At 37.1% G+C, this 14,409-nt stretch overlaps 1 protein-coding gene across 1 annotated transcript in view; it reads right to left on the bottom strand.

The window, feature by feature from the left end:
• LOC111513889 (uncharacterized) overlaps nucleotides 1-13,635 on the bottom strand; it is a 29,127-nt gene extending 15,492 nt beyond the window's left edge. The window contains exons 1-2 of the mRNA XM_023170109.2: nucleotides 13,447-13,635; nucleotides 7,629-7,757 (exon numbers count right to left, since the gene is read on the bottom strand). Of these exons, the coding sequence (XP_023025877.2) occupies nucleotides 7,629-7,757; nucleotides 13,447-13,498 (181 nt within the window). The 5' untranslated portion in view covers nucleotides 13,499-13,635. The remainder of the gene's footprint in view (nucleotides 1-7,628; nucleotides 7,758-13,446) is intronic.
• Nucleotides 13,636-14,409: the final 774 nt, after the last annotated feature.

The raw sequence follows: 14,409 nt of genomic DNA, 5'->3' as shown, positions 1-14,409 counted from the left end.
GTCCCTTTCGAAGTAGTCTCCCTCAGATATAATACACTTGTGCTATCATTTTTTCCAATCTTTGAAACAGTTCTACCCTTTCTGATGTCCTTGAGCTCACCCAGTATTTCAATCATCGCAAAACGCCGTCCTTCCATGGGTCTCTTCAATCTTGGTGCAGAAGGTGCAGCATCTTTTGATGCTTTATGAAACTTTGGAGTATTGTTCTCATGTATGGAGCTTCGCCCCTGAGCATACCCTGAAGAGCCATCCGCCTAAATGGAGACGCGAACATCACTTGCAACCTTGATAGTCTGGAACATCGAAGAAAGGTTGGGGATTGGTCTCTCTTCTATAGATACTTTCACGGGAAGTGTTCAAGTGACTTGGTACATTTGATTCCACTAAGATTAGATTAGATTAGATAGCACTTCATTTCCTACAGGTATTCACAGGAAATGTACTATATATATATATATATTTTTTTATGATCAAGAACCTAATATAAATGAGTTTTATTTACCAAAATGAGATGTTGAAAAAAATTACAAAATTGAAGAAACTAAAAGTTAAACTTTCCCTCGGTTATCTTGAAGGCGCGATTTTGTTCCATCCTTTACATAAAAGAGGACGTATGCTTCTCCACTCACAAGCGACTTTGGTGAAATTGGTGACACGTGTGAATCGTTGTATTTGTGCCACGCGCTAGTATACGGGTGTCTGCAGTATGCTGTATAATGTCCTCTGTTAGTAGTCCCACTGTGATTTAAAAGTGCATATAGATTATAACATATTATATATATATATATATATATATATATATATATATATATATATATATATATATATATATATATATATATTATGATCAAAAACCTAATATAAATGAGTTTTATTTACAAAAATGAGATGTTGAAAAAAATTACAAAATTGAAGAAACTAAAAGTTGAACTTTCCCTCGGTTATCTTGAAGGCGCGATTTTGTTCCATCCTTTACATAAAAGAGGACGTATGCTTCTCCACTCACAAGCGACTTTGGTGAAATTGGTGACACGTGTGAATCGTTGTATTTGTGCCACGCGCTAGTATACGGGTGTCTGCAGTATGCTGTATAATGCCCTCTGTTAGTAGTCCCACTGTGATTTAAAAGTGCATATAGATTATAACATATTATATTATATATATATATATATATATATATATATATATATATATATATATATATATAAACATATATATAAACATAAACATATAATATGCATATTATATTATATATATATATATATATATATATATATATATATATATATATATATATATATATATATATATATAAACATCGCAATTACTTGAATAATCTGAACGATATAGAAATAGAAGATATCACAATAAGGAGAGAAAAAAATTGAAAAATCAAAGTTGAAAGGTTCTAATGAGAATATAATTTGAAATATAACTTAGAGAACTATCAATAATACCGCACATATCACAGATTGAATTGTAGTTGTTACAAATTATTGACACTGTTATTTTTGTGAAGAAAGGAGATTGTGACAAAAAGTCGTCGTGTATTCAGAGATATTACATGGAAGTAATTCAGAAAGATAGAATAGTTGGTTTCCCTCTGAGGATATATTCTTGTGGTTTCGAAAGATAGCGATTCAAATCCAATGTGAATCGCTAGTTTCGCACAGGTAACGCTCTTAGAGCGCCTTAACGATTTTTCTTCAGCGCTTGTGTTTTTCCTTAAAAAAGAGGCCAAATCTGGTGAATATGGTGTTGTTAATGTCCAAAATATCACGGACTAACAATGACGAGTCAGAAAGTGGATTATCGTGATAAGAAAGTCATTAATTGTTTTTCAACAACACCGGAAGTTTTCTTCGTATTACATATAGCTATCGGCGCATAACCTCAATTTAATACTCCCTATTGGCCGTACAACCATATGGCAAGAACTCCTGATAACGCCACGATAATCGAAGAGAACAGCGAGCAAAACTTTGACATATGATCGAACTTGGCGTGCTCTTTTGTTCTTGACTCTCCTGGGCTCTTCCAATGGGATGATTGGACTTTGGTTTTGATGTCATAACCATACACCCTGATTCGTCACCTTTCAAGCAAATTTGGATCGCCCAAAATTGCCGAAAAAAGTTCATGGTATGAGCCAACCAATTTGCTGACATTCAAATTCAATAATAGTGACTCAACGATTCTCCATAGTAATTTTTATCATCTTCTCGGTTGTTGATGTGCTGGAGCATCGAGGGCGAGGGTCGTTATTCATATCTTCTCGACCCTCTGTGAAAAGCTTGTACCACTTGTAAACTTGAACTTGAAAGGTGCGAATTCAACAAAGACAGAAACGGTCAAGTGTCGTCTCTCGTCTCCTCGAATCCTTCCAACAAATATTGAGTTTTTTTTAATGGGTTTGTTGATCACCCGTTCCACGAATTCTGAAATTCTTGGTGCACGGTGAAAATAGGACATTCAGTCAGTGAGTGAGTGTACTGGAGATCAGCGACTTGGTATTGTTATAAAGTTTTGTCGATTTGAGGATTATTGCAGATATAAATCATCACATAAGAATTAGTTTGATGCTCCAATTGATACCAATCCTGAAATTTCCTGCTTTCATGGATTTATGCACTGAACTCTACTGGAGGAAATAAACCCTCTAATACTGAGGGTTTCAGTTTTGGATTTTCCATTTTCTTGAACGCACCACAGATCACTTTCGATTTATTGTTCGACGATAGATTGTCTGAGTGAAACAGGAAAACTCTTCAAAGTCCTGCCAAGCTAAGATCCGAAGTACTGTCGTAGGATCGGTACTCGTGAGGACTATTTGGTCTGTATTTTTTTATACAATATTGCAAGAAGGATACGTTCGGTAAGCGAGTATTTCTCCATGGTTTATGTAAGACCAAGAAATACCAGTGCAGGCTCTTCCTTAATTATAAAATATTTATTATCACATGAATATATGAGACCATATTTTCTTATGTCATAATAATAAAAGTTTTATTTTGTGAGCTAATTATAGGTATATTTGGAGATTCATATATGAATGATATGTTGAGAGATTAATGCAAATATACACCAGAGTTATCAACTTGTATTGGTTAAATTATATCTAGTAAATCAAGTCTTCTTATTGGACATTAAGTGTTGATTATTTATGATCGGTTGTTATTTATAATTGTCGATTATATTTCTTTCCCGTTTAAGTAAGTTTCTTGGCGACACAAAACTTTATTAAACGGGTGGCGCCCCTTTATTTTATATAACATTTCTTTTCTTTAGATTTCCCACGCCCACACCACTGAATGAGCAGGCTGGTTTTGGTCAAGAAACAATAATTCAGCATAATGTCAGATATTTATAGAATCATTTTCATCTCATTGTAGATGAAGGTTCATATTGAAATAATAGTAACCTAGCATAGGAATTGCCCCCGTAACAACCTGTTTCATGAACAGTGTAATCCAATGTTCATCGAATACGAGATGGTTACTGGAATATTTGAAAAATGATGAGTACATGAAAGATATCAATACTAATATGTCTAGTAGGGGGGTGCTTTAATCAAAGCTTTCGCAGAAGTTATCAAGGAATTGTGGTCAGAAGATTCATTTCATAGAGCAGTGAACACGGTCTCCTTAAAAAGTCAGATTCAGAGTTTTGCCCCTCGATTCATGGGTCATGCGTATCAAGACGCTCAGGAGTTCCTTCGTTATCTTTCAGAAGGTGTACATGATGACGTTAATAGGTATAATTATTGAGAAACCTAAACCGACCTTAACGGAGAGTAACGAAAAATTGAGCGACAGCGAAGAGGTACAAGAGTCATGGCTGATTCATTTGAGTACATATAACTTTAAGATTGTAGATAATTTCGTTGGTCAAGATGCATACATCCTCTTTTATGAAAAGGAGGAAACGAGTTCGCACCTTTGAGCGTTTTGAGAATTCATTTTTGAACTGCTGATTTTAATGTTATAATGAATTATACGTTAATGAGAAATGTACAAAAAATATTTGTTTTTGAAACATATGATGAAGTATAATCATTATCACTATATGTCATTGTCAACATTTCAAGTGTTTTTGCGCATTCAATTCCATTTTTTCACAAAATTTGATCAATATTTTTCGACAGCAGAAAATCGTCGAACACGCAAAACACTTCTAACTCACCAACAAATTGAACATGTAAAATAGCTGAAACCTTGAACGTATGTACGACACGAGGTACTTACATAAAAATATCGCTAATCGTATGTACGTAGCCCATGAAATTTGAACATTCACTTTATGTTTTGAACAGACCTCGTATAGTTTGTACATCAACTCACGCAGTCAAGAACTAAAGGGTATTTTCAATTGCATCGAATGTATCCTATTATATTGATAATAAATAATACTGAATTCTGAAATATTATTAGAATTTTCTCCTGAGAAGGGAAACACTTTTTCAGTTTTTGGTTTCCGTAAAATAGAATCTGGGCATATTCATCGGCAATGCTGGGTACCATAAACGTTGGCATTGCCTCTCTCAATTTGTTGTGTGACAATGGATACCAGTGTCTCTTGGCACAATCGAAGTAATGAAATAACAGAAGGCTCTTCACACTTCAGCATGTTATAATGCTGAAATGTCACTCCCAAACCTCGAGGCTGTTAAATTCTAGGGATCCAAGCAACACGAGCAACCTTGATAATCTAGTACTTCAAAGAAGAGCCTTGAAGATTTTTCTGCGATACTGCTACTCCGTAATGAAAGTAAGAACAATCTTTAGAAAAACATCTCAAAGCCAACCTGTCATGAGGCCCAGTTCGAACATCAACCGTCAAATTATAAAAACTTTTCTGTTTTTTGGATTTTTCCCCGCAAAAGTTGCTAGGATATTTTTGAATATGCTTGTTTGTCATGCACATGAAGATTTCGATATAAATATTATTGCAAATTTTTCTATTCATTTGAAGAGCCCAAATTTTTATTGAAGTGTAAGATCCGAAAACGTCGTGAGGTGAGGTTATAAACTCTTCTCTGTTGGCTGTTCTTCAACGGAAATCATGGAGGGTTATCAGTTCAAATACTAGTGCAAGTTGTCTTCTCAGAATCAAAAGCCTTATAATAGCTGAATCTACGGAAGAACCTCTATGAGCAATATACGAGGGCATTTCTGCTGTTTTCAACTGAAATCGGTTCTGTGACGAATCTGTCTGTCTGTTTAAATTCTGTTTTTCCGTTAACCAGCTGTCGCACCCCTACGAACTACAACCCTCAGAAGTCGAAACTTGTGCGAGCTAAGGATTAACGAGGTCTTACCTTTTAACGTGTGATTCCTAACACGACGATAGCAAGTGAAGATCGATCGTTCAGACTAGGGCTTGAACCACCGACCAACACGGCAGTCAATTCGAGTGAGTGAACAATTCACCCACGCCGAACCGCTTGGCTACCGACCGAATGAAAGCAAAACTCAAATGATGAAGGCTCACTTACTAACAGATAGGAGGAACCTTGTTTTCATCATTATTGTTTTTTGGTTCAATGAGTAGTGTTTCATTTCTTGATTCACTTTGAGAAAGTCGATTAAAAAAAAGCATTTGTTGATCTGTACTGGAGGCGATTTTTTCTACGTCTTAACCCACCCACATTTGTGCTCTTAACCAATATGAGTTATAAGCTCCAACAAGAGACAAGCACTAAAAAACGTGTTTTTACTTTACCAATTTTTCAAGATCCTAGAATAATGAGAAGAGTAGAGAATCTAGATTTGTAACAACATAATATTGAATTCGAGTAGTTTGATAAACATGTATACAGGGTGTTTATTGAACATTCGGCAAAAAATAGGGGACCATTTCTTGGACTGGATTCCTGAAGATATTTTGTCCTTTGATGATTTTTGGTGCGCTTTGTTTCGAAGATAAGGGGCGAAAAAGAATTTCGACAGTAACAATTTTTTAAATATAAAATTATTAAGGTAGCCGAAATAAAAGTATAGCGTACTACACTGTACATACCAAGCAATAAAAAATCTAACAATTTCGTTGGTACCTATCATCAACATTCCGATTACTACAAACGGCTGCAGACACTGAATTTGAATAATATGTCTCGTAAGTGATGATTTGTATGTGTCGAATAGGTTGAAACTGATTAACTTTGTCTATTTGGCGTGCATTTTCTGTGTTTAATATTTGATGTCTTGATAGTGAAATCTTCTATCATGAATGGATATAGTAACGCAGATATGGCTGACATGCATTTCATTTATGGACTTGCTGATGGCAATTTATTGGAAGCTAGGCGGTTGTACAGTGAACGATTTCCTAATAGTAATGTGCCCAATAGAGAAACCTTCCCAAGTATACATCAACGACTCCGTGAAACAGGAGCATGGAAGCGAAATGGAGGACCAGGAAGGCCAATGACTGTAAGATAGAAGATCCAGGTACTTCTACTCGAAAAATTGCAAATACTCCAAATGTAAGTAACGGGACGATTTGGAACATTCTTGAAGACTATTTGTTGTGCCCATACCACATACAATGAGTTCAGGCACTTCTTCCTGCAGATTTTCTTTCACGAATTGCATTATGTCAATGGCTTTCGCGCACATCGGTTCAAATCCCTCAGCTACTGACGCTCATTCTTTTTACCGATGTAGCCAGTTTGTAAAGAAATTTCATAAGGAATTTCCACAATAATGTTTGGGCTGATGAAAATCTACATGAGGTACTTAAATATCGCTTTCAACATCAATTCTCGTTAAACATTTGGGTGGGAATTATAGGTGACTTCCCAATTGGGTATTTCTGCCAAAAAGACTTACCGGGGTTTCTAGAGGATGTATCATTGGTTACAAGAAATGCGATGTGGTTTATGTACGATGGTGCACCAGCGCATTTGAGCATGTTGACACGGGAATTTTTACAGAAATATACGAAGATCTCTGGATTGGTGGAGGTTGACCTCACTTACGTCTTGGTCGATCACCGGATTATTTCCATTTCCTAAAGTCATTAGTTTATACTTGTTCAGTGAAAGTTGTGGACGATTTGAGAAATCGGATAATTACTGGGTGTAACGCAATCTGAAACGATCCTGGTGTTTTTGAAAGAGTTCGGGAATCGATGAGGAGAAAACTGGATTCTTGCATCCGTTTCTTAATCCACAAAAACTGTTGAAAATGACTACTCCTCAGTCATTTTCAACAGTTCTTGTGGATTAAGAAACATTACAAGTTATTTTTGGTAATACCAATACCAAATTCTTTTTCGCTCCATATATTCGAAACAAAGCGCCCTACCAAATGTAATAAAAGGACGAATTATCCTCAGAATAATCCAGGGAATAGTCCCTTGAATTTCTGCGCATGTTTAATAAACACCCTGTATATGAAATAGCCTCTTATGAATAATAGTCATTTGGAACATTTTTGGCACATTTCCATGAATAACGTGTTTACGACGTTGTAATTATGTTGGCACAATATCTCTTGTGCAACAAGGTGACTATATTCGTAACGGGTGTATATTTTTTTTCAATATAAATCAGTTCAACTATTTATGACAGTATAATGAAATAATACAGTTTATAAAATGATGAACTTCAAATGGTACAAACTTACCAGTATACTGATACAGGTAGCAGCCGTAGAAACATTCTTGTATAGGGGTTGTTATGTTGCTTACATAGTAGCAGTCACCTTTCGAACCTTTGTCAACACTTCTGCAGGAGAAACATTGAACAGATGTTGCTGAAAAATATAATAATGAAAATGGGGATAATGATGATGATAAATCCAAACAGGGTGGGTCACTTTCAGAAGGGGTGTATTTGAGGGTGATTCCCTCAGTCTCCTTCTCTTCTGCATCTCACTATTGCCATTATCCGTTGCGCTCAGAAATACTCGAGGGTATAACTGTGGCACCCCCAGGTCACAGGCAAAAGGTCACCCATTTGTTTTATGTGGATGATCTTAAACTTTATGCCTCTGGAGAGAAGGATCTCTATCAGTCCCTATCTCAAAAGAGGACGATGGGGGGACTACCGAGAGGATGTGCACCTCGTAGATGGAAGCATCCTACAACATCTGGATGCCGAAGAGACGTATACTTACCTCGTGGTGGAACAACGCCACTCACAAGAGGTAAGAGCAGTGAATAACTCTCCGCGGCACAAACTGGTCTTCAGAACTGTCGGGGAGGAACAAAGTTGCTGCAACAAATATGCTTGCCGTTCCAATCTTACTCTACTCGTTTGGAGTAGTGAAGTGGAATCGAGAGGAGCTGTATCAACCCGAAGTAAAGTCCCGAAAAATTATATATCTCTATAGGAGTTTGCATCCCAAATCATCCGTACTTCCCCCGACAACAGGGAGACCGTGGACTTCTGAGTTTGGAGTGTCTATATGACACTCTGAATACAGCCTGTAAGGTCGTCAGGAGTTCGGATCGCCTTCTCTGCATGGTCCGTGACCATGAGAGAGCAGGAATTGGAACAGTTCTCTTTAGGGCAGCTACCCGAGCAGCTGATGAACTCGGTTTAGTTTTCGACACTGAACGAGGTGACCACAACTCTGTCACCGAGTTGGAACCCGTTCAGCAAAAAGCTCAGATACAAGCCACAGGGATCACCTTACTTCTGCAGAAACACAAGGATAAGCTAATGCATGGGGTCTTCTTTAATAAGATTGAAGACCTTGGCTTATCAAAGCGCCTGACGTTCGCTTTTCTCAGGTCGAGTGGGCTGAAGTCGGAAACTGAGGGGTTCATCATGACTTGCCAGGATGGTGTCATCAACACCTTAGTCTACCGCAGTCGCGTGAAGGGTATAGAGGATCCTGACACAAGGTGCAGGGGCTGTCGCGAGGCGCCCGAAACCTTAATGCACTTGCTATCAGCATGTCCAGCATATGCGGTCTCGGCCTATATCCATCGACATAACGCGGCCGTAAGAGTGCTATATTACCATCTACGGCATTCTTGCGGTATTGACGAGACACTGGTGTTGCCATACGCTCCGGGGGATATTGAATCCGTTGTGGAGAACGAGAAGTGACAAATTTATTGGAACTGCTCGTTTCACTCCCTCAGGCTCATACAAGCTAATAAGCCTGATGTAGTCCTTCTCGACCACCAGAACAAAACGATATTTGTCGTGGAGTTTTCAGCTCCTGACGAGACAGAAAAGAGGAGGAAAAACCAATAAAATATCGAGATTTTCTCTTCGAACTCCGAGACTCTATCCAGATCACTCTGTCGCGATGGTTGTTCTGATTATTGGAGTCCTTGGTGGAATGATGCCCTCTCCACTCTCGAATCTTGAAATCGTACCAGCTTGCCGCACTAAGGCAGAAATCTCAGCCGCACAGATGCAGAAGGCTGTCATTCTTGGCTCACTACGCTTGCTCAGGGCACATGATTCTCATACCCAATGATCTCTTACCCCACGGTGTGGGGAGTGATCATTTGTTGATAATGCTGGTGCGCCCTCCCAAATGTATCAGGGCTTCGGGGGATAGGGCCGGACCAGCGCACGCTACGGTGAAAAAAAAATTATAATAATATGTTTTTGCTCAGATGCATTTGCTCAGATGTCTTGCGGAACGCCCCAAAATAGTAAGATGCTTTGAACAACTGATACCACTCTGGCGAACACGCTTCACCATAACATCTGGACAAGCTAGAGTTGAAACAGGGTGGGACACTTTCAGAAGGGGTATATTTCAGGACGATTTTCTCAGTTCCCTTCTCTTCTGTATCTCATCATTGATATTATCCGTTGCGCTCAGAAATACTCGAGGGTATAACTGTGACACGCCCAGAAACCGGTGGCACAAGATCACACAGTTGTTTTATATGTATGATTTTGAACTTCTCGCCTCTGGAAAGAAATATCTCCATCAGTTCTTGACGGTGGCGGAAGAGTACACACATGCTATCGGTATGGAATTTGGGATAGACAAATGTGCAACGGTCCAACTCGAAAGAGGACGATGCGAGGACTACAATGAGGATGTGCAGATCGTAGGTGGAAGCATCCTGCATTATCTGGATGCCAGAGTGGAACTCGGTTGCTGGGGGTGAAACAATGCCACTTACAAGAGGTAACAGCAGTTAAGAACTCTCTCCGAGTCAAGTATCAGCATAAACTACGATATATCTGGTCATCGAAACTGTCGGTGAAAAACAAAATTGCTGCTACGAATATGCTTGCCGTTCCAATCTTACTCTACCCGTTTGGAGTACTGAAGTTGACTCAGGAGAAGCTGTATCAACTCGACGTAAAAAGCCGAAAACTGAAAACTGATGCACTTCCTTAGGAGTTTGCATCCCAAATCGTCCGTTTTACGGTTGTACTTCCTCCCACAAGAGGGAGGCCGTGAACTTTTGAGTTTGAAGTGTCTACATGGGATGGTAAAGATAAAGGATAGTAAAGTCGTCAGGAGCTAGGATCTCTTTATCTGCATGGTCCGCGACCATGAGAGAGCAGAAATTGGAGCATCATTCTTCAGGGTAGTTCAAAAGCAGCTAGTGAACTCGTCTAGTTTCCGACAATAAACGAAGTGATCTCAACTCTGTCACCGAGTTGGAACCCTTTCAGCGAAAGGCTCATATAAAAACCGCAGAAATCGCTTCAGTCCTGCGGCAACACAAAGATAAGCCAATGCATGGGATTTTATTCAACAACATTGGCTTATCAAAGCGCCTGAACTTCGTTTTTCTCATATCGAGCGGATTGAAGTCAGAAACTGAGAGGTTCATCATGACCTGCCAGGCCTGTCTTCAATAATTTAGACCACCGCAGTCGCGTGTAGGGTAGAGCCTGCCGTGTAGGGCCTGCCATGAGGCGTCTGAGACCATTATATGTGGTCGGATAAAATATAAAAATTTTCTCTTTGAACTGTCTTTGCCACTCGAATCTCAAAATAATGCTGGCTTGCCGCACTAATGGTGATAAATATCAACCGGACAAATGCAGAAGGCTATCATTCTTGACTCACTGCGCTTACTCAGGCCACATGATTTTCGGACCCAATGATCACTTACCCCACGGTATGGGATGTGCTCGTTGATTTTTGATGCTGAGACGCCCTTATGAATGTATCAGGGCTTCGGGAATAGGCCCTGACCAACGCAAACTTAGATTTGAAAAAAACATATGATAAAACGTCTATATTCACCATGAAATCTGCAATAAGAAATACAATAAAACATATTTTAGTATAAAGATAAATAGGAGGAGTATCAGCCAATGCTGGGGATAACAATGATTAAATTACAATAACAGAAAATGTCGAGTTAACAGTGTTACTGTGATTACAATATCTAGAAATTAGTTGATGCAACCGCTGTAGAAAATTTTTATTTGTATTGCCAAAGTCAGGGACGAACAGAAGACTAGACAGTTAGGTAGGTTTTTAGTTGTATAAGATCGAAAATCATAGGATAGTTGATTATTATAATGTTTGGGTGCATTGCAACTCTTCCTTGTTGAGGTCAAGTTTCGCTAATATGTGTTCTTCAACCAAATGGTAATTTTATAAGGATAATTTTCTCCTTTTTGTGCTCCTAAGAGTTGCCATTTCTGAGATATAACAAAAGCTTTGCTTACCATAATATACATAAGTACGCCGCATACCAGAGATGTTATACAAATAAAAATATTTTCATCGGTCTATATAAAAAAAAAGTATCTACTTAGAAACGTTTGACACATAGGTTTGCAAAAATACTCTGCTTCTTTCTGCTCATGAACAAGTATTCCGGATATATTATCAAATTCAAGTATAATCATTTGAATTCAAAATACTGAAGTTAAAAGTTAATCGATAGTAGGTACATTAGGCCGGGTGAATAAAAACAAGTAGAACGAATTAAAACTAGTTGAAACGTAAATGCAGAAATTGAAGTGGATAAAACAAATATTTACGTGCAAGTAAATACTTGTGAGGTGAGTATACTCCAAATAAACGCCTAAATAGGTGAATTTCATTATTTCGGACTTCCATTGTCGAAACTGATTTGAAATCTCTGAATTTATCAATAAAATTAAAATGAATAGCTGAAAATAACAATTATATTGAGCAAAAAAAACCTGAAATGATATTGCAGTAAAATAAAATACAAGCAATAATTTAAAATTGAATTATAAAAGAAAAATAATAATTAAAAGATTTCAAGATTAGTTATTTCACGACGATAGATGACTATTTATAGGCCATTCAACCGCTTTCACCTATCCCCCTCTTCCCCCTCCCCGGTTTAGCGAGAGCTGACCGTTTGGCGGGAGTTGGCCGTTTCCCGCTTGATTATGAGCTTCCAGATATTGCGTATTTCTACGTTAGCTTGGCTAGCGTAGAATGCTTTCTTGGACAACATATATACGGCTTCTTTGAATGACCCTCTAAACCAATGTTCTTCCCTGTGGATGATCTCTTCCTGTGATGATATCAGTCACCACTTGCAGATTATGAATATTATCAATCAAAACATCGTGAAATAACTTGGTTTGAAATCTTTTAATTTTTATTACTTCTTCATTGTTCAGTTTTCAATTGTTGCTTGTATTTTATTTTATTGTAATTTCATTTCATTTCATTTTAGTTTCTGCAGTTGAATCATTCAAAGGTAATTTTTTGTAGCAATGAAAAATTAAAAAGGAGAGATATATATGAGTGTATTGGTATATTTAGCTAATGAATACATTTTTGATTACCATACATCAATAAAAAATGATTCTAGCAACAAAAACGAACCACTTTCTTTACATAGCTTTTAGCAAGACATTTAAAACATTTACGAACAAACGATTTGTAAGTAAATGTATATAGAATACGTTTTTGAGACTTACGTTTCTTTTATACTTCAACAATTTAAACAGGTGAATACCGACAACCAAAAAATAATCGAACTCTCACATTGCAGACACAGAAACGTCTGAAACTAATGTTGATTCCTAAGCGTCTATGCAAATTGTATATCTGATGACGTCACGCCCCCTTTCGCTGAAACGCATCTTTAATGCTGTTTTCTGCAATATTCTTCAAGTAACGTGACGAATTAAGTTTTAGAATGAAATGAAGTGAAAGTGAGCCTCAATAAAAGTAAAGCCTCCTTGTAACATTGAAGTAAGCTTCAATATTGCTGAGATTTTCCTTTTTTATGTAGAATATTTGAATTTGAAAGACATTTCTCATTGGAAATTAGAATAATGGAGTTTTGCTCAACAGTATTCATTTTTTGTCAAATTTGTAAAAATAACAAAAACAAATCAAAATATTGTGGTATATTCATCAGGGATCATAAAAGTTTCCAATTTTCATGTTGCTGAGTGTATTTCACTATCAAATTTCTCAAAAAAGTTGAATAAATATTGATTTCTAATAATGTTAGCACACAATAATGTTTGTAAGAGAATAGTAATGAGTAATGATGACTTACATTGGCGAATCAAGGACACCAAGCACAACAAAAAGAAAGCTTTGTAAAACATATTTCACTGTATAACACCGTGATTTGATATAACTCAAAATGTATTTTCCAGGTCAAATAATCAGGTTCCTGAATGCCAAATTCTACGTTTTATTTTTAGAATCGAGAACTATTTCAGATGGAGGCTGACTATAACCGATCATTTTTGTCGGAAAATGTAAGGAAGCGGTAGTTAATTCACATATGATGTGACTCAGTAATTGGTTGGAATTAAATGAATCCAATTATACAAAACTGAAAAATAGAATTCCATATATCAACATTCAGAAATATAGAACACTTATTCTACAGGAAATTTCAAATTCGATCCTCACCATTGGGATCTCGGAAACTATGATAGATACGGAGATGGTTGAGTTGGGTCAAAGTTGCGCATTTACCCGACTAACAATATGCCGTTGAGAAAGTTCTGATATTCCGAGTATATCCGGAGATATCCGAAAAAAACGGAAATTTCGAAAAGTGGTTTTTATTTTTGTCTGGCTTTATTTTTCGAAGGATTCGAAAATAAATTGCACTACCACATTGCCACTATTTCCCTGCTATATAATGGAGTTATCAGATTTGCTATCCAACGTTTCATCTTCCGGCCACCTTCATCAACTTTATTTTTTTTATGGGCGCTACATTGGATTCTTTCTGTTTTGAATAGAACCAGATTTTATCTTTTCAATGGTGTATCATAAGTTATCATTCTTTCTCGAAAACTTGAAGATAATGAAAAAAATAATTCATATCATAATTGGCTTTGACTTTGATGTTTCTAAATTTGACTTTCAATTTGTTACATTCAATGACATTTTGTTATTGTAAGTCATTCAATTTTTGCCAAAAAATGGCTTTCACGAATGAAGAAAAAAGAGATATGATACAAATGTATTACAAATACGATAAAAACAGTGCTAGGACATC

Source organism: Leptinotarsa decemlineata, unplaced genomic scaffold (genome assembly GCF_025532065.1).
Source record: "Leptinotarsa decemlineata unplaced genomic scaffold, Ldec_3_MD MMD2_tig00001393_RagTag_RagTag, whole genome shotgun sequence".
Lineage (NCBI taxonomy): Eukaryota > Metazoa > Arthropoda > Insecta > Coleoptera > Chrysomelidae > Leptinotarsa > Leptinotarsa decemlineata.
Note: the sequence above shows the minus strand (reverse complement) of the source record. Positions and strands in the feature narration are given on the sequence as shown.